This window comes from Herpailurus yagouaroundi, unplaced genomic scaffold, assembly GCF_014898765.1.
Source record: "Herpailurus yagouaroundi ecotype Mexico unplaced genomic scaffold, PumYag 246, whole genome shotgun sequence".
In the NCBI taxonomy this organism is placed as follows: Eukaryota; Metazoa; Chordata; class Mammalia; order Carnivora; family Felidae; genus Herpailurus; species Herpailurus yagouaroundi.
This window is the reverse complement of record NW_024412463.1, coordinates 1141958-1159982: the sequence shown is the minus strand read 5'-3', so window position 1 is coordinate 1159982 and position 18025 is coordinate 1141958. Positions and strand designations below refer to the sequence as shown.

The following is an 18025-nucleotide window of genomic DNA, read 5'->3' as shown; positions in this document are numbered from 1 at the left end:
CCCCCCCCCCCCCCCCCCACAACCAGCTCAAGGTGTCTGGGTATGAACTTGGAGGAGAGTAGGGGCCAGTAAGTAGATGGTGGGAAAAACCCAATCACGTTCAGATGCTATTTAGGAAGAGAGCCAACAGCAGGCGACACTCGACGCACTCGAGTGGGAGGGAGAAGGCCCAGGTGGAGAAAGGAGAAAAGGTCTAGATGATACTGTGAGCCTGTGGACTTCTGGCTTCTGGTTTCTTCACAAAATAGGAATGTTTACTATTTATTAAATGGCTCCCATTTATTAATCCCTTACCATGAACACTCACCAGTCTGTAATTATACATTTGATTATATGTGAATCCCCAGTGCCTGGCACAGTGCTGGCACATGGTAGGTGTTCAGTCAATACTGTGTATGCCTGAATAGGAAGACATCATCCATTTCCCCAATAAGGAAATTTTAAAAAGTTTTCTGGCCAAACTGAACATGAGAGCTTTCACCATTGCAGATGAAGTACTCAAATGCCTGCCGATTCTCACTTACTTACATACCTAAATCAAAAGTAAAAATATTTTGTCTAGTCGAAGAAGTCAGGAGGAGGATCTTCTTTAAACCTAGACCAGGTCTTGTCACTCGAACCTCCAATGCTCCCATCTCACCCAGAGAAAAGCCCCAGATCTGCCCCCCTCCGGCAGCCGCCTGTTGACATGCTCCCATGACTGCCCCCTCACTGCCCTGCCCCAGTGTAACACACAGGCTCCCGTTAGGGCCTCTGAACATTCCCTCCAGGAACGCTCTTCCCTACCTGGTCAGCAGGCTTGTCCCTTGTTTCATTCAGGTCTCGGTTCAAATGCCATTTTCTTGATCTGTCTGGGATGACAAAGGACTCAAGGACTGCCGCCGTGTGTAGCATTAGACCTTGTGATTTCCTGATGTGTAACCGGAGTCCAGGACTTAACTGCTTTAGCCAAAGGTGGGGGTATAAAGGCAGGGGTAAGAAGACTCATGGATTGCTGGTACTGTCCATAGCAAGAGGGAATGATAAAGAGGGAGGGGCATGGAGGGAGGAAGCTGGAGATGCTGAACTCAGTTTGGGCCGTATTAAATTTAAGGTTCCCATGGGATTGGGATCGGAACGGACAAGCCCAGGGAGAGAAGCCCAGGAGCTGAGTGCCCACAATGCAGCAGGCATCCTGCCAGGGTTTTGTGTACATTGCTCCTTGAATCCCAAGAACTTTAAGATGCAGCTATTCCTGGAAATGTACGACTAGATAAAAGCAACACTTCTAGGGGCACCTGGGTGGCTCAGTCGGTGGAGCGTCCGACTTCGGCTCAGGTCATGATCTCACGGTTCGTGAGTTCGAGCCCCACGTCGGGCTCTGTGCTGACAGCTCAGAGCCTGGAGCCTGCTTCCGATTCTGTGCCTCCCTCTCTCTCTGCCCCTCCCCTGCTCATGCTCTGTCTCAAAAAATAAAACATTAAAAAAAAAATTTTTTTTTAAATAAAAAAAAGCAACACTTCTACATTTGTTTTAAATATATGTAATTAAAAATAAGCAGACATTTGAATAGTTCATTTGCAGTGATAAACGCTCTTATAGTCAATTTGGCCAAAAAACTTTAAAAATGTCCTTACCGGAAAAATGAATGACTTCCTTATATTCAGGCATATATGTTATTTACTAGGCATCTTTTATGTGTCAGCACTGTGCTAGGCACATATTAACTGTAGAATTATAAATTGATAAGGGATTAGTAATTGGCAGCTAGTTAATAAATAGCAAATATCTCCTACTTTATAAAGAAACTAGAAGCCAGAAACATCACTCCTATTTTATTGTAGGGAAACATTTAAAAAGGGAAAATATTTGCCAGACGTCCCACAGCCAGTGGCAGCATGCAGAACAAACATGCCATGACCTCAGATCTTAATGCACAAAACCCTTTACTACAACATCTCGGGGATGCTAAGTCATTGGAATGGAGCTGAAGCCACGTGTCTAAATAAAGCCTTACTTCACGGAGCCCGATCACTTCTTGCCTCACCAGAACTCCCAGCTGTGACAAGTAGGGGTTGTGTTCATTTCCAAGAGAGGACAAGCTCAGTGAGGCCCCACCATTAAAGCGTCAGAACAAAGATCAGAGCCAGATTGGACTTGCGACAAACAAGAATGTCTCCTTAGAAAGAGCAACAATCTTCTGGAGTCTCCTCAGGCCCAAACCTCAGCAAAAGGTGGTTAATGAGGGACACCTGGGTAGCTCAGTCCTCGGTGTCCGACTCTTGATTTCGTCTCAGGTCAGGATCTCGCGGTTCATGGGGTCAAGCCCTGTGTCAGACTCTGTGCTGACAGCAGGGCCTGCTTGGGGTTTTCTCTCTCCCTCTCTCAAAATAAACGTTTGAAATTTAAAAAAAAAAAAAAAAAAGTGGTTAATGAAAACAGGCATTACAGCTTGCCAGTCGGATAAATTATGAAATTTATTTATATTTCACCTTTTAAAAGCCAGAACATAACAAATTTCACTTTCTGGAAAGTCATCTTATTAGAAATACATGAAGTGCACTTAATACAAGGAAATCAGTTTCTTGGTACCACTAATGAGATGGACAGTCATTCGTTTCCTCAAATGAAGGCTCTGTCAAATTTCCCTCCAGATTCAGACCTCTCAAGTCAGGGAGGGCTAAGTGAATTTTTTCCAGAAATCACAGTGAAGGCGCTGACCTTAACATTTGGGCCCTCCAAAGCAACATCACATTAGAAAAGACTATTTTGCCTAGCAAAGGGCCCTGTCTTTGCTGGTCACTAGGCGTCTGCAGCCCCCACTGGCAGGCAGGGAGAGGCCCACAACAGCGGTGCTCACAGGCCCCAAAGCTCCCTGTCACTTACAACCTCAGCCACTGACCAGAAAAACTTCCCATGTTCAGAGTAGAGAGGTCTGACACGAAAAAATGAACCTAAATCCACGTCTTTTGGTTATGTTCCTACAGATTAGACTGACACCACTCTCAGCCTTGTATTTATTAATATTCGCAAAACATGGTGAACTTCAAGTTTCTTGAGCTAGTTTCCAGCAGTTTCCACAAGAGCTGTGTTTGCCTTTTTAACAGTGTGTCTTATCAAAAGGAGACAACAGGCTGTGAGACTAGATTTCCCATGACCTCTGCTTTACAAGGCAGGTTTCACACACTGATTTACAAATGGAAATCAGTTTCATAAGGAAACCATTTATGATAGAAAAGCAATACTCAGATACTCAGTTTAATCTAAGTTACCAAAGAAAAGATAAAATAACTAGAGTATCTACTGGAGCCCCAAACCTCTTCCTTCTTATTCATGTGAGGACTCCTTCTCGTGCCTCAAGGACAAGAATGTAAGCAGGTTCTCAAACAGAGAGGCAAACATGACGCAGTCCTTTGAAAATACCATGTTAGTTCGAAAATCACAACCAAAAAGCTACGGCCCTCGCACTGCTCTTAGCTGACCCTCCTCCCCACTTATGGATAAATGGAGTTTAACTTTCCTAACCTAGAAACACTTATTGTCACTAAAAAGATGTGGTTACACCTTATCCTAAAAAGGCACCATGCAGGCATTTAAGACTGAACCAGTTAACTCTAAGGGTGTGCAGGAGCGGTAGGAAAATAGAACTAATCAAAACTTCCAGCATCAGATCATGCTAAACCCAGAACATTCACCCCAACAGGCCTTTTGCAATGTTTCCCAGGAGGGACACTCCAGCTTCCGGCAGCTGCTGCTAAGGACCAACTAACAGAACCTCCGCAGCACAGAAGGAGCTCCACCACCGATGGGACACACGTTTGCCAGGGCTCACACACCTCACCTCAGGGACAAGGAGAGGAGGGAGGTGCTGGTCTCGTTTGTGCTATTCGTGACCCAGAACAGGTCCTGGCTGGCTCAGAGGACCTGAGAGATGCATACTAAAGGGGAGGAACGAGAGTGAAACAAGGGTAGGTGGAGAACCTGGATTCTCTTCCAGAAGAGGAAGCAGAAACTCCAGGGAGCAGCTAGGGGAATCAGAGACCAGACACATGACAGAGTTAACAGTAGGGGAGACCCCAAAGGAAGGGACGGCTCTGACCTGGGGACCTTTTTCCCTGTCAGAAGTGACCACAGCTCACTTCCAGGTCTGTTGTACATTGAAGGTGTAGGAGTCACAGGTTTCACGCCCAACACACAACGGACGCTCTGGAGCACGAGCTGGACAGTAGAGACCGCTCACTGATCGATGATGGAGCGCTGCAACACCTGATTCATCATGTCGTCTTCATCAACATCGTAATCCTGAGGGCGAAACACAGACCCTTGGCCCCGGCACCTGTCACAGCCGCAAAGACTCTCGTTCAATGGGGGAAGCGGGGCAGCCCAGTGACAGGCTCCGGAGACGCCTGGCCCAGCATGGATCCCAGCTTGTTTCTGGTGCCAGCCACGGAGCTCTGAGCAAACTGCTCGACCTCTCTGGGCCTCTGCCGCCTCCTCCTGAGGACGAGAACACTGATGGCTCCCTTAGACGGGGACTGTGAGGACCACAGGGCACCTGTGCGCGGGGCCTGGCACAGACCGAGTGCTCACATGGGAGGACTTTCACTGCAGTGAAACTGGACTTTTAATTCAACGAGGCCAAATTACCTACTTGATTACAACTTGGGAATTTCATCTGTCTTCAGGGCAGTAACAAAAAGGACAGTTATTGGGAAGTCTGAATCTCAGACACTCTCTTAGACTGAGAATACACATTCTTAGGACAACTTAGGAAAGAGTCATGCTTTCCTTCTTGGGTCCTGAAACACAGCCATTAAGACTGAATGCTGTTCTAAAATCCTCACAGCATACATATATATATATACATATATATATATAAAAACAAACAAACAAACGTTCTACTTCAAGGGTTTGGCCAAATTTATCTATTACTAGAATGCTAACACAACAGTGGGTCCCTTCAAACCACTCAGCACTAGGGAAAGGACACAAACCGGATGACTACTTTTGGCAAGTGGATGTGTTTTGACCTAAGATGCTCTAAAAAACATGTGACACTTCATATGGAATTCCGCCTTTCCAGCTTCTTGGGGTTGGGACAGGCGGAAGAAAACTGGCAATGCCGTGCCTGTGTCTCTACACACTGCTGTCAGCGGGAGCTGATGGCAGCATGACATGTGTCAGGTGCCGTCTGGCTTGCAAATCCTCAGGGACACCATTTCCATTACCTGCCTGGTCCCCATGGGCATCTGAGCTTCAGGATCCCAAGCCAGGTGCTGGAACGGGTAGAAACTACACATACCAAAAGAAAGTGGGAAAAACTTCTGGAAGAAAACCCAGGAGCAATCTTACATCATGTCTCACTGTAGACACAACAAAGGCTCTGACCACTCAGTGGGCTCACGAACATAGACCACACAGCTGCTGTTCCAGGGAGCCCATCACATCAATGACAAAACTCAACAATGGGACCCACAGCTTTCCAGGTAAGAGAAGGGATGTTGTTGTGCTGTTACCCCAGGGGAGAAATCAGGCCCCGGGCTCCAGACTCACCACAAAAGTGTCGTAAGAAAACTGGTGCCGGCGCTGGATGTGCTCTATGAAGTTGGCGCTGCGGTAGTTGGGGTCTCCCCAAGGCATCGAGGCACATATCGGACAAACCTTTCAACAAAAAAGCACGGTCTTAGGCACCTGACCTTTGAGCTAACATTAGCCCTCTGTGGCCCGTATCTGGCCTTTCTTCCAGGGCAGCTTTCCTGACACATCAATTTAGGGCCTGGCCACTCCTTCATAGGTACATTCGTATCCCAGAAAACACTGTCAGTCTCCCACTCAGGTCAAAGACACGTGAGAGTGCCTAACGGCTTTGGCCATGATACTACCCTTTCCTGATCCCCTACTGTGGTCAGGACAATGTGTCAGCCCAGTAGGGGCCTAGACTATGGCCTTCTGACCCAGCACACAAAATGATCCAAAAGCACAAAGAAAAACAAGGAAATGACAGATGAACAATAACCTGAGGAAGTAAAACACAACCTTCTGTGCTATTTTTACAGAGTAAATGCTGAGACGAGAGGGCTGACGTTGAAAAGCCCTCATATAAGAAGTCGATTTGGGAATTACGGGGACCACATCAAAATAAAAAGCTTCTGCACAGGGAAGGAAACAATCAGCAAAACTAAAAGGCAACCAAGAGAATGGGAGAAGATATTTGCAAACATACCAGATAAAGGGTTCGTACCCAAAATCTATAAAGAACTTATCAAATTCAACACCCAAAAACCAAATAATCCAGTAAAGAAATGGGCAAAAGACATGAATAGATATTTCTCCAAAGACATCCAGATGGCCAACAGACACATGAAAAAATGCCCAACATCACTCATCAGGGAGATACCACCTCACACTTGTCAGAATGGCTAACATTAACAACTCAGGCAACAACAGATGTTGGTGAGGATGCGCAGAAAGAGGATCTCTTTTGCACTGCTGGTGGGAATGCAAACTGGTGCAGCCACTCTGGAAAACAGTACGGAGGTTCCTCAAAAAATTAAAAATAGAACTACCCTATGACCCAGCAATTGTACTACTAGGCATTTATCCACGGGACACAGGTGTGCTGTTTCAAAGGGACACATGCACCCCCATGTTTATGGCAACACTATCAACAATAGCCAAAGTATGGAAACAGCCCAAATGTCCATTGATGGATGAATGGATAAAGATGTGGTATACACACACACACACACACACACACACACACACACACACACACACACACACTGGAGTATTACTCGACAATCAAAAAGAATGAAATCTTGCTATCTGCAGCTACATGGATGGAAATGGAGGGTATTATGCTATGTGAAATTAGAGAAAGACAAATATATGACCTCACTCATATGAGGAATTTAAGATACTAAACAGATGAACACAAAGGAAGGGAAGCAAAAATAATATAACAGGGAGGGGGACAAAACATAAGAGACTCTTAAATATAGAGAACAGAGGGTTGCTGGAGGGGTTGGGGGAGATGGGCTACATGGGTAAGGGGCATTAAGGAATCTACTTCTGAAATCACTGTTGCACTATATGCTAACTAACTTGGATATAAATTAAGTAAATTAAAAAATAAAATAAAAACAAAAATGAAATAAAATGAAAATAAAATAAAATAATAAAGAAGTCAGTTTGGGCGTTGAAGACTGGGAGGTATTTGGAAAGACACAACATGAAAGGGTGCTCCACAAGGCTGGCAATGGCACAGAGGAAAGGCCAGGAGTCAGCAGTACAGGCATTACAGGCGATCAGCTGGCTAGAATGGAAAATTCAGAGATGGACAGAGAGGAGCTGGGACAGGGAGAAGCAGGCCTCAGTGGTCAGCTTAGAGATGGAACTCCACCAGTAATAAGGAAGGTATCGTAACAAAAGGGATTAGCAAAAGACGAATCTGAAATGGTGGAAGATTCCTGGTGGAAGGAGCTGGGCAGGCAGCTGTGGATATGGGGCTAGATCATGGGTCAGGTCAGGAGACTGAGAAGGAGGTCACTTCCAAAGGGAAGGGCTGAAACATCAACAGTTAAGAAGGAGTTCTGTAAAGGGAGAAGGGGTAGAACAGAGGGCCAATGAATGAAGGAAGAGAGGCTTCAACAGAGACAAAATAACCACAGGAATGTCAGAAAGCCAAAGGAGGGGAAAAAAGAGAAAATTAGGTTGTAGTACCAGAAACCGCAATGTTGGGTATAGAACTTACTTGAAAGGAAAAAGAGGAAAGGGTAATACTACTGAAAAGGACCACATTCAAACATTAAAAAAAAAACAAAAACAAAAAAAACCTACGTACCAGTCTGTGATACTTAGAGGAGTGATAAACACTTTCCTAGTAATTTTTTTTTAATGTTTATTTATTTTTGAGAGACAGATCATGAGTGGGAGAGGGGCAGAGAGAGAGAAGATACAGAATCCGAAGCAGGCTCCAGGCTCTGAGCTGTCAGCACAGAGCCCGACACGGGGCTCGAACCCACAGACTGTGAGATCATGACCTGAGCTGAAGTCGGATGCTTAACTAAGCCGCTCAGGTGCACCGTAATTTCATATACATTCCCCTTCCCCACAACTATAAAGATACTGCTCTCAAAAGGAAAATGACAGCTTTACACAGAAGATACCTGGTGGACACCATGCGATCCAAGTGAACGTTACCAACAAAGGGGCCAACAGATATCACATGACCCCTGAAGCGGCATCTGGAGGACACATCGCTTATGGAACGTCCCTGCTTCTAATGATGAAAAAACACACAAACCGAAATCCAAGGACCTCTTACAAAACAACTGGCCTGTCCTCTTTAAAAATGTTAAGGTCATGGAAGGCAAAGAAAGACCTAGCACCAGAGACATGACAATTACGTGTAACACACAGATCAAGGACTTGGGGGCAGGAGGATATTGCTATGAAGGACATAACAATGGTTAAAATTCAAGGGCAGTCCACTTTTTTTTTTTAAGTAATATCTAGGCCCAACGTGGGGCTCCAACTCACGACCCCAACATCAAGAGTCGCATACTCCACCAAGTGAGCTGGCCAGGCACCCCTACAATTGTTAAAATTTAAACATGAATTTTATATTAGATATCAGATTATGTCAAAGTTATATCTCCTGAGTGTGACAAACACAAAAAACGTGATTTTCGAAGAAAATGCTCTTGTTCTTAGGAGGTATATGCTGCAGTGTGTAGGACAAAAGGTCATGGCATCTGTAACTCATTATTGAATGGCTAGCAAAATGTAGAGTATCACGCAGAGTATCATTAAGCATATACTGTAAAATGTTACCAATCTGTGAATCTAGGTGAAGGGTACACAGCAGTTCGCTGCACTACTCCTGTTCATTTTTCTGTTTAATTTTTTTCCATAAAAAGCTCCTCTTACCACAGATTTGGTGTCCGTGCTATGGGACAGCTTGCAGTGTTCCACTAGCCCTTCCTGATCAAAGTTCTTCTCAGGACAGTACGGGCAAGGGAAGGTGTAACGGTTTGGGACGTTCCTGGAAGATGAAAGGCAGAACAGAAGAAATCTCTTTGTGAGTACCCTTCCACACTTCAATCTCCATACCTCCAAAAAGGAGCAGAGTTCAATGTGTTATGACAGGGATTCTGACAATTACCTGAGAAGCACATCAAGTGTTTTGAACATAACTTCATAGCAGAGCTAACATTTGAAGTGAACATCAGAGTTCTCCACACCCCACCCCAAAACGAAAACGGACAGATAATAGTTATACATCCGTAGCCAGTATACATCTGAATAATAACTATACATCCACTTCCCCAAACTCCTACAACTAAACCCTGAAACATGCAAAGTGTCCACCGTCTTCATAGCAGAAGAGGACCTCCACCTGAGGGAGTCATTCACCTTGGCTGAAGGGAGGCATCCTTGGTGGTGGCCTTCACACCTTCCATGATGTAATTCTGGTATTTGGAACAGGTAGCCACGTGGGCCCGGATCTTGGATAGGAAGAACTTAGGAAGAACGACAGCCCACAAGTTAGTCAGACCTTGGACCAGGTCCCACATAGTCCCAAAGCAAGGGCAAGGTGAAAACCAGACCTGTACCACCCTGGCAAACAATCTCACCAGACTCCCAGCTATGCTGACAGGGCTAAAACCACGTTTGCTGCAGGGGCTCTGTTAATACCAAAGCTGATGTCTTACTTGACCAATCCAGGATGTCTGCTTCCACTCGAAAATAACTCTCCTAGAGGTTTTTGTATTCAAGGTATGCTCTCTGCTCAGACACACTCCAAACCCAGGGAAGGTTTAAAAGTTTTACACATAGCATTTAAACTAGCCTCTTCACAGCAAGCCAAGAACCACATTCTATTATGTGCAGCAGCAAAAAGTAATCATTTAAGTATAAGAGATTAAGACCAGTAATTCTAGTTAAGGTACATAATTCCAGACTGTGGTAAATAATCTTTAAAAAACAAAAACAAAAAACAGAAATCCAGAAATCTGAATTCTATTTCTCCTACAGAATCTAGCCTTTACAAGTTGAAAAGAGAAAACCTAGAGGAGAGTGCTTCATCGCAGGTGTTCTAAAAAGAAAAAGTATAAGGAATGAAGAAAAAGGGGAGGTAAAGGGAAGATAAACATTTTCTGAGGCAGAATACACGTAGAGATATGATACGATACAAACATTAATCTTTAAAATGGAGACTATCAAAAGTATACAGAAAAAGAAAAATCCATCACGCATACATAAAGTAACGGGTAACTTCATTTCAATATCCTGAGTTCCAAAATTAAAGGAAGGCACAAGAAAAAAAGGAAGTTTCAATATTTGAGCTCTGGTTTACCATAATGCTTCTTTCTGTCTTACCTCCAGCTAAAGAACTTGACTTCGAGCTGCCAACCAAAGAGCTCCCAATTAAAAGGGATGGTAAATATCCCCGTTCAGAACAGTAGCCACTGTGTACCCTTACTGCTAAATCATCTGAAAGGAAGGAGATGGGAACGTACATCCATCCTATGGCCATCCACACTAATGTGTTAAAGTAACGAAACTGACACGTTAGACTAGTAAGTCATTAAGTGAAACTTTTTTTTTCAAAAATGAGAAAAAGCTCTAGAATTATATACTATGATCCTATTTTGTAAAATTCTGACAACTGTATTTGGTAAAAACCTTAGATCTGCGTTTGTCAAAGGGCAGAAAATGTTTTGCAGCCTTCTAAACTGAATCACTTGTAAAGAGGTCATCTCTGGGGGCACCTGGGTGGCTCAGTTGGTTAAGCATATGACTCTTGATTTTGGTTCAGGTCACGATCTCACGGTTTGTGGGATTGAGCCCCGTGCTGAGCCCTGTGCTGGGCTCTGTGCTGACAGCATGGAGCCTGCTTGGGATTCTGTCTCTCTGCCCCAGCCCCTGCCCCCGCCCCCACCCCCATTCACTCACACCCCCTCTCAAAATAAATACGTTAAAAAAATAAAAAGGTAATCTCTAGAGTAGGAAACAAGCCTACATTATTTTATACTTTTGTATGATCTGAAATTAAGAAAATCATAATGATTTTAAAACCTGTAAGGCTGTGTGTATCTCTTGGAAAATAAGAATAATATTTCTCCTTTATTATAGATGTTAAATACACTGGATTCTAACAGGATTATACAACAGAATGGATGCACTTCAAATGTTTGGTATTGCTATTATAATCAAATAATTTCATACTGACCTTTATGCCATGATTCCTATCAAGTGCTAAAAAGTTCAAATATTAAGTTTTATATCTATATTGACACAGATGACATAATTTTCCCTCAAACTCATTACCGCAGATAACTTTTTTGAGATGACCTCATCTTATGTTAAAACAATTAAGAAACAAAGGCTCCTGGATGGCTCAGTTAGTTAAGCATCCAAATCCTGATCTCATGGTTCAGGAGACAGAGCCCTGCGTCAGGTTATGCGCTGACAGTGTGGAGCCTGTTGGGGTTTCCTCTGACCCTTCCCAGCTTGCAAACGCGTGTGTGTGCTCCTTCCTTCAAAATAAATACATATTTAAAAAGAAATAAATAAATAGCATTGTCATTATGATCTAAAGTTACGCATAATTTTGGAAAAGCGTGTCTTTTAAAGGAACAAAATGGGATTAACGTTTTAGTTTCCAAAGCTACGATATATAATATACTAAACCAACTCTTAAAAAAGCAAATCAAAACCAATAAAGGTACTAAAATCAAACAGCACAGCCACGGCTGCAGATAACGAGCATGCACACGTGCTGTTAGTCACCTAGTCATGCTCTAACTTGAGAAACACGTGGCAACAGCTCTGTGTTTTTACCCCCTCATCGCAGAAGGACACCGACTTCCGTTTTACTTCCACATACATTTTTACGGCAGCCATGGCAAGAAGTCTCTGTGCTCTCGATCTGCCGCTCGAGCTCCGCGGCTCGGACGCCAGGTGCCAGAGCGCTGCGACACACCCCACAGACAGGCTTCTTCGGCTTCAGACATTCCTGCAGGCATGCAGAGCAAAAGCTAGAACAAGACACACAGAGAACCTGCGTCATGCATCGTGGAGACAAGACAACAAAAATGGATAAACTTTTAAAAAGACGTCAATGAGTAATGGGTTAAAAACACGTTGCTCCCTAACTCCTGATTCAAATGCGGAGTCCTCCCAGGCCAGAAAAGCAGGGGGTGGAGGTCCTGCAAAGCACACACAGGTCCACCAACAGAAACAAATGCAAAACAAAATGCCAACTATCATGGTACACGGTGAGAGGGGTCATGGCACAGTCTTCAAACCTCAGCACCTGCCACTGAGGGATCTGGGGGAGTTTTCCTGAACCTCGGTTTTTCCTCTGTGAAATGGAGACGGCAGTAGCTACCTCTGGGATTACTGGAATGGGATATGGATAGCAGACCCTTCTTAGTACAGTGTCAAGCACCTGTGAAATGCACCACAAACACGAGGTGCTACCATTAGAGGTGAATATAAAGCACCATGAGGACACAGAGAGAAGACCAACTAGTTGTGACCCAAGGAGGTCAGGGCTGGTAAGACTTCAAAGGCAGCATTCATGAAACAGCCTTAGAAGAAAGAGCTCAACTGCAGAAGGGAAGAAGACTCTAGACCCTTCGACTTAAAAAATTCATGATGCACCTAAGGAAATAAAAGTCTAACGCTTTTCCTCAGAAACAGTAGGAACCCAGATGTTTAAAGATATCAATCAACAAGGCCAAATCCAAGTTTTAGAAAAATAGCTGAGGTTAACATGGACAATAGAGTTCTTGGTTTTTAATTTTTTTTTTTTTTTTTTTTTTAAGGTGAGGAAAGACAGGAGCCTTGAAGTAGAAACCAAACAGATAGCTAAGGCAAGGAATTCTGAGGGCCTGAGGCAACAGTGAATTAACTGAAGAAATGATTCAGAGGGGGAGTCAGCAGTACTTGGTAGCTTACTGAGTTTGGAGAAGGAAAGTCAAAGATGGCCAAGTTTCTATCCTGAAACTAGGCAGGTAATAATGCTGAGATAAGAACGAACGGACACACAGAAAGAATGGACACGAAGACATGAAAATAGCCCAGCTACATACCCAACCTGAGACACTTAAGGCAGGATAATAAAATCTGTTAGGAAGAATTCAACACGTATCATCAAAGGTAACCTGTGCATCTCACAAATTTTTACTGTCTCTAAGGATTTTCTTCCTCTTTGTCATTAAGCTAGGTGTTAATACTGCCACATGAAACAGACGAGGCTGGAAGAAGGTGAGGGGGCCTAGTGATTCATCACTGAGAGTAAAGCAGAGAAGGAAACAAAATCCCAGTCTTGATTTTTTTTTTTTTAATGTTTATTTATTTTTGAGAGAGCAAGAGGGAGCGAGCGGGGAAGGGGCAGAGAAAGAGGGAGATACAGAATATGAAGCAGGCTCCAGGCTCCGAGCTGTCAGCACAGAGCCCGACGTGAGCGGGGCTCACACTCACAGACGGTGATATCATGACCTGAGCTGGAGTCCGATGCTTAAGTGACTGAGCCACCCAGGCACCCTGATGTTTATATTCCAAAGTGGAGAAAAACACAAATGTTAATTTCCAATACGGATGAAGTATATGAAGGAAATAAAACAAGACAAAGAGATCAGCCGACATAGATCATACAGAGCTTCTTTAAAGAGGTAGTAATATTTGAGTGGCACCTGGGCGGCTCAGTCAGTTGACTGACTGACTCTTGATTTGGCTCAGATCATGATCCCTGGGTTGTGGGAACAAGCCCTGAGTCAGGCTCCGTGCTGAATGTGAGGCCTGCTTTGGATTCTCTTTCTCTGGCCCTCTGCCTCTGAGCTGAGACCCAAAACTATGAGGACACAGCCACACAGACCTGGACACAAAGAGGTACACACAGAGATGATATACCAAGTGCAAAGGGGTTTCCAAAAAGCAGGAAGGGAGGCTTTGGGACCATGATGGGTAGACCACTGAGAGAGGGTAAGTGATTAGGTTGGAGAGGTAGACAGGGTCTTGTGGCCATCACTTATTGTACCTTTTCTCAAAGGCAGATCACCAGAGTAACCCAAGAGAACTGAGGGTCCCAGAGAAACGAAGCCTAGATGGTAGGTAAAAGCAGCTTCAAGCCTTCCTTCAAGCACACACCAGGATACACAGCTCATTAACCAAATATGCACAAGCCACTTTGTGCCGGAGACATGCCCAACATGCAAGCCTTTTTTTTTTTTTTTTTTTTTTAACGTAATGTATTGTCAAACTGGCTAACATACAGTGTGTAAAGTGTGCTCTTGGTTTTGGGGGTAGATTTTCGTGGTTCGTCGCTTACATACAACACCCAGTACTCATCCCATCAAGTCCCCTCCTCAATGCCCATCACCCATTTTCCCCTCTCCCCACCCATCAACCCTCAGTTTGTTCTCTGTATTTAAGAGTCTCTTATGGTTTGCTTCCCTGTTTTTTTTTCCCCTTCCCTTCCACTATGGTCTTCTGTTAAGCTTCTCAAGTTCCACAGGAGTGAAAACATATACCTTTCTCTGACTTATTTCACTTAGCGTAACACCTTCCAGTTCCATCCATGTTGTTGCAAATGGCATGATTCCATGCTTTCTCATTGCCAATTAGTATTCCATTGTATATATAAACCACATCTTCTTTATCCACTCACCAGTTAACGGACATTTAAGCTCTTTCCATAATCTGGCTATTGTTGAAAGCACTGCTGTAAACATTGGGGTACATGTGCCCCTATGAATCAGCATTCCTGTATCCTTTGGATAAATTCCTAGTAGTGCTATTGCTGGGTCGTAGGGTAGTTCAATTTTTTGAAGAATCTCCACACTGTTTTCCAGAGCAGCTGCACCAGTTTGCATTCCCACCAACGGTGCAAGAGGGTTCCTTTTTCTCCACATCTTCCCCAGCATCTGTTGTTTCCTGAGTTGTTAATTTTAGCCACTCTGACAGGTGTGAGGTGGTATCTCAGTGTGGTTTTGATTTGTATTTCCCTGATGAGGAGTGACGTTGAGCATCTCTTCATGTGTCTGTTGGCCATCTGGATGTCTTCTTTGGAAAAGTGTCTATTCATGTCTTCTGCCCATTTCTTCACTGGATTATTTGTTTTTTTGGGTGTTAAGTTTGGTAAATTCTTTATAGGTTTTTATACTCTTTATCCGATGTCATTTGCAAATATCATCTCCCACTGTTGTTTGCCTTTTAGTTTTGTTGACCATTTCCTTTGCAAGCCTGGTTTTAAATGGTTCCTGTATCTTGGGCTGGCTTTCCGTTTCCCTTTTTTATTTATGGGCCTTGATCTAGTCCAGTCTTCTAGGTGCTCCACCCTTTCTGTTACAGCGGTATGTACAAAGTCCCTTCTCCAGCTATATGCCACTGAATTGCAGAGACACAGTCATTTAGGGCTTGAAATAAAGTTTTATAAAAACTCAATGCCCCATCCAGCCAGAGCTACAAAGATGCTGGTTTCCAAGCATAGACGTTAGCAAATATCTGCCACTTTTTGCTGAGCAAAAAGCACTTGGCTAGAGCTAAGGGAGACTTAGCTCCCCTCACAGGGGTGCATCTGTCTTCAATCAGCAGAGTTGATGAACACCTCGAACTAGCCTGGTGAGTATAGAAAAGAGCCAACGTTTAAAACCCAGTACTTCCCCCTTGACCTCTGACCAGGGGAAGGTTCATGTGGCTCAATAAAACCTCGAATTTTGCTGCTCTTCAGTTGCTAAATTGCACTAGATCAAGCCTCTTTATAAACATTAACGGTAAATGAAATCCAATGAGGCGCGCCTGAGTGGCCTAATCGATTAACTGAGAGTTAAGAGCGGGCAAGGTCAATCTTGCCTCAGGTCATGATCTCTTAAGATCGAGCCCTGAGACTGGCTGTTTACTGACAGCACGGAGCCTGCCTGCGATTCTGTCTCTCCCTCTCTCTGCCCCTCCCCTGCTCAGTCTGTCTCTATCAAAAAAAAAAAAAAAAAAAAAAAAGTAAAGAAATCCAACGAATTGGTCCAAAATTAGGTAAATGTAGAAAGGAGGGCTGATCCAAGGAAAAGAGGATTCAATGAGCACGCTATCTAGCCTCCACCGTAACTCACATGAGTTTGCTTCCACCGCCAATTTCTCGGTTCATCCACCCATTACCCAATCGCTCCCCTACTCATCCACACCACTTTGATCCCTGTAATATCCTCCCACCGCACAATGAATTTTCACAATACTTTGAACACTTGTTAGTCTCACCTACCATCAATTCACTAGACTGTAAACTGAGGGCACTATCACCTTGTTTCTTACTACGCCCCAAGAATCTGGCACATAGTGAGCACACAAACACTTTAGTTGGCTGAATGGAAGATTGGAAGATGGATGCTCAGACACACGTTAGGCACTGGGGACACAGAGAGGGGCAATACAGATATGGTCACTGCCCTCATGATCTCGAAGTTTTGCTCTATGTAAGGACAAAGGAAGCCCCAGGAGTGAAGCAGAGTAGTTTAAGTGGGGATGGTGATAAGGGAGGTGGCTTAAACGGGACTTGAAGTCTGCAAAGGATGTGCAGTAGTTGGCAGGGGAGATGCAGATGGGGTATGAAGAGTTCCAGGCTAACTCAACTGCAAGTGGGAACAGCCCAAAGCCAGAAAAAGCTTGGAGGACTTGAAGAAGCAAAAAGCAGTCAGTGTGGCTGGAGAACCCTTGCCAGGTGCCAATCACTCTCTGGGCTGGCAAGGAGACACCTGCAGTTCATCTGGGAAGGGTCAGACAATGGTGAGCCTGCCCCCTGCGAGCCTCGATGCCCTCACCTGCAAAATGGCTGCCAACCCTCTTCCTCTGCAGGACTGCAACACAAATAAGAATACCTGTGAGGCCCAGCAGGCGCCTATCGTGCCTACTCTCCAGCAAAGGTGTCCTAAAAACAACACCAAGGTGATACCCATGATAAGCACTGCGGGAGACCACCGAGGAAATGCCAACTCCCAGCGGCGAGAAGTGGCCAAATTTTCTACAGTTGTTTCAACTTAGGTGTGTTTGTGTGTCTGATGGAGCAAGGCTTGGGTTCAAATCCCACCAACTTCAAGGCACCTACCCCAGCCCAGGGTCTGTACTATCATTTTCAGACACATTTCCTTCAGTCGTCCTAACCAGCGTATGAGCAACATGCAGGCCACGGAAGCTTAATCTCAAACAAAACGCAGCAAACCTCGCACACAAAGTAGGAATGCCAACAATCGCTACCCGCAACTCCCAACCCCTTTCACAGTTAAAGGCAGACTGGTGAGATCTATTATCAAGACTTCCCTTTTGTTCTTTTAGTCTAGTTCAGCGTTTTTCCAGTTTCGGTGCACATTCGAATTACTTGGCAGAACTGGAGACATGACGCCATACGTGCCTTGCTTTAGGAGCAATGCACAGGCTAGTCAATAAAAACTGCGGCTAAGGGCCGACTTTTTTTTTTTTTTTTTTTTTTTTTTTTTAAAGTAAACTCTGACCACGTCGAGATCCAGAGTCGCACTCTCTACCGATGGAGCCAGCCAGGCGCCCCACCGAGGCCGAGGCCGATTTGAGACCCTCCCTAATCCCCAGCAGGGTGCCACTCCACTATCGGGGGTGAGAAGGAGCCTGACAGGCCGCCTGGAACAGAGTAGGCGCTCAACAGACGGCGGGATACTTGGAAGCGAGCAGGGCGGAGAAGCACGCCCCGGCAACTTCCACAGACCTTCAGGAACCCCGGAGGGCCCCGCGAAGAGCCGCCTGTAAACCGGTCCTTGGGCTTCCGCCCCGGAACCCTCCCAGCCCGGTCTCGCCCCTCCCTACCAGACTCCCCTCGACCAGGCCCAGCCTTGCCGCTTACACGTGACCACAGGGCACCTGCACCGGCTTCTCGTACACTTCTAAGCACACAGGACACGTGAAGCGGCCCAGGGGGTCGGCCTCCGCAGCGGGCCCAGCCAGCTGCGCACCACCCTCACGGTCTTGCTGTTGCGCCGCCATCTTGCTGCCGCGCAGAGCGGCGCAACGGCGGCCG

General features: G+C 45.0%; 1 protein-coding gene and 1 long non-coding RNA gene across 2 annotated transcripts in view; both read right to left on the bottom strand.

Annotated features, from left to right (window-relative positions):
- The window catches only part of LOC121020114 (uncharacterized), a 14934-nt gene extending 12618 nt beyond the window's left edge, over positions 1 to 2316 (bottom strand). Inside the window, exons 1-2 of the long non-coding RNA XR_005785948.1 lie at positions 1887 to 2316; positions 1498 to 1501 (exon numbers count right to left, since the gene is read on the bottom strand). This is a non-coding gene — a long non-coding RNA (uncharacterized LOC121020114). The remainder of the gene's footprint in view (positions 1 to 1497; positions 1502 to 1886) is intronic.
- Positions 2317 to 2438: 122 nt separating this feature from the next.
- RNF114 (ring finger protein 114) lies at positions 2439 to 18025 on the bottom strand. The gene is made up of 6 exons (XM_040460024.1): positions 17852 to 18025; positions 11873 to 12023; positions 9397 to 9503; positions 8911 to 9025; positions 5533 to 5640; positions 2439 to 4281 (listed from the first exon to the last, which is right to left on the bottom strand). Exons 1-6 carry the CDS (start codon positions 17989 to 17991, stop codon positions 4216 to 4218), a joined length of 687 nt encoding a protein of 228 aa, XP_040315958.1. The 5' UTR covers positions 17992 to 18025; the 3' UTR covers positions 2439 to 4215.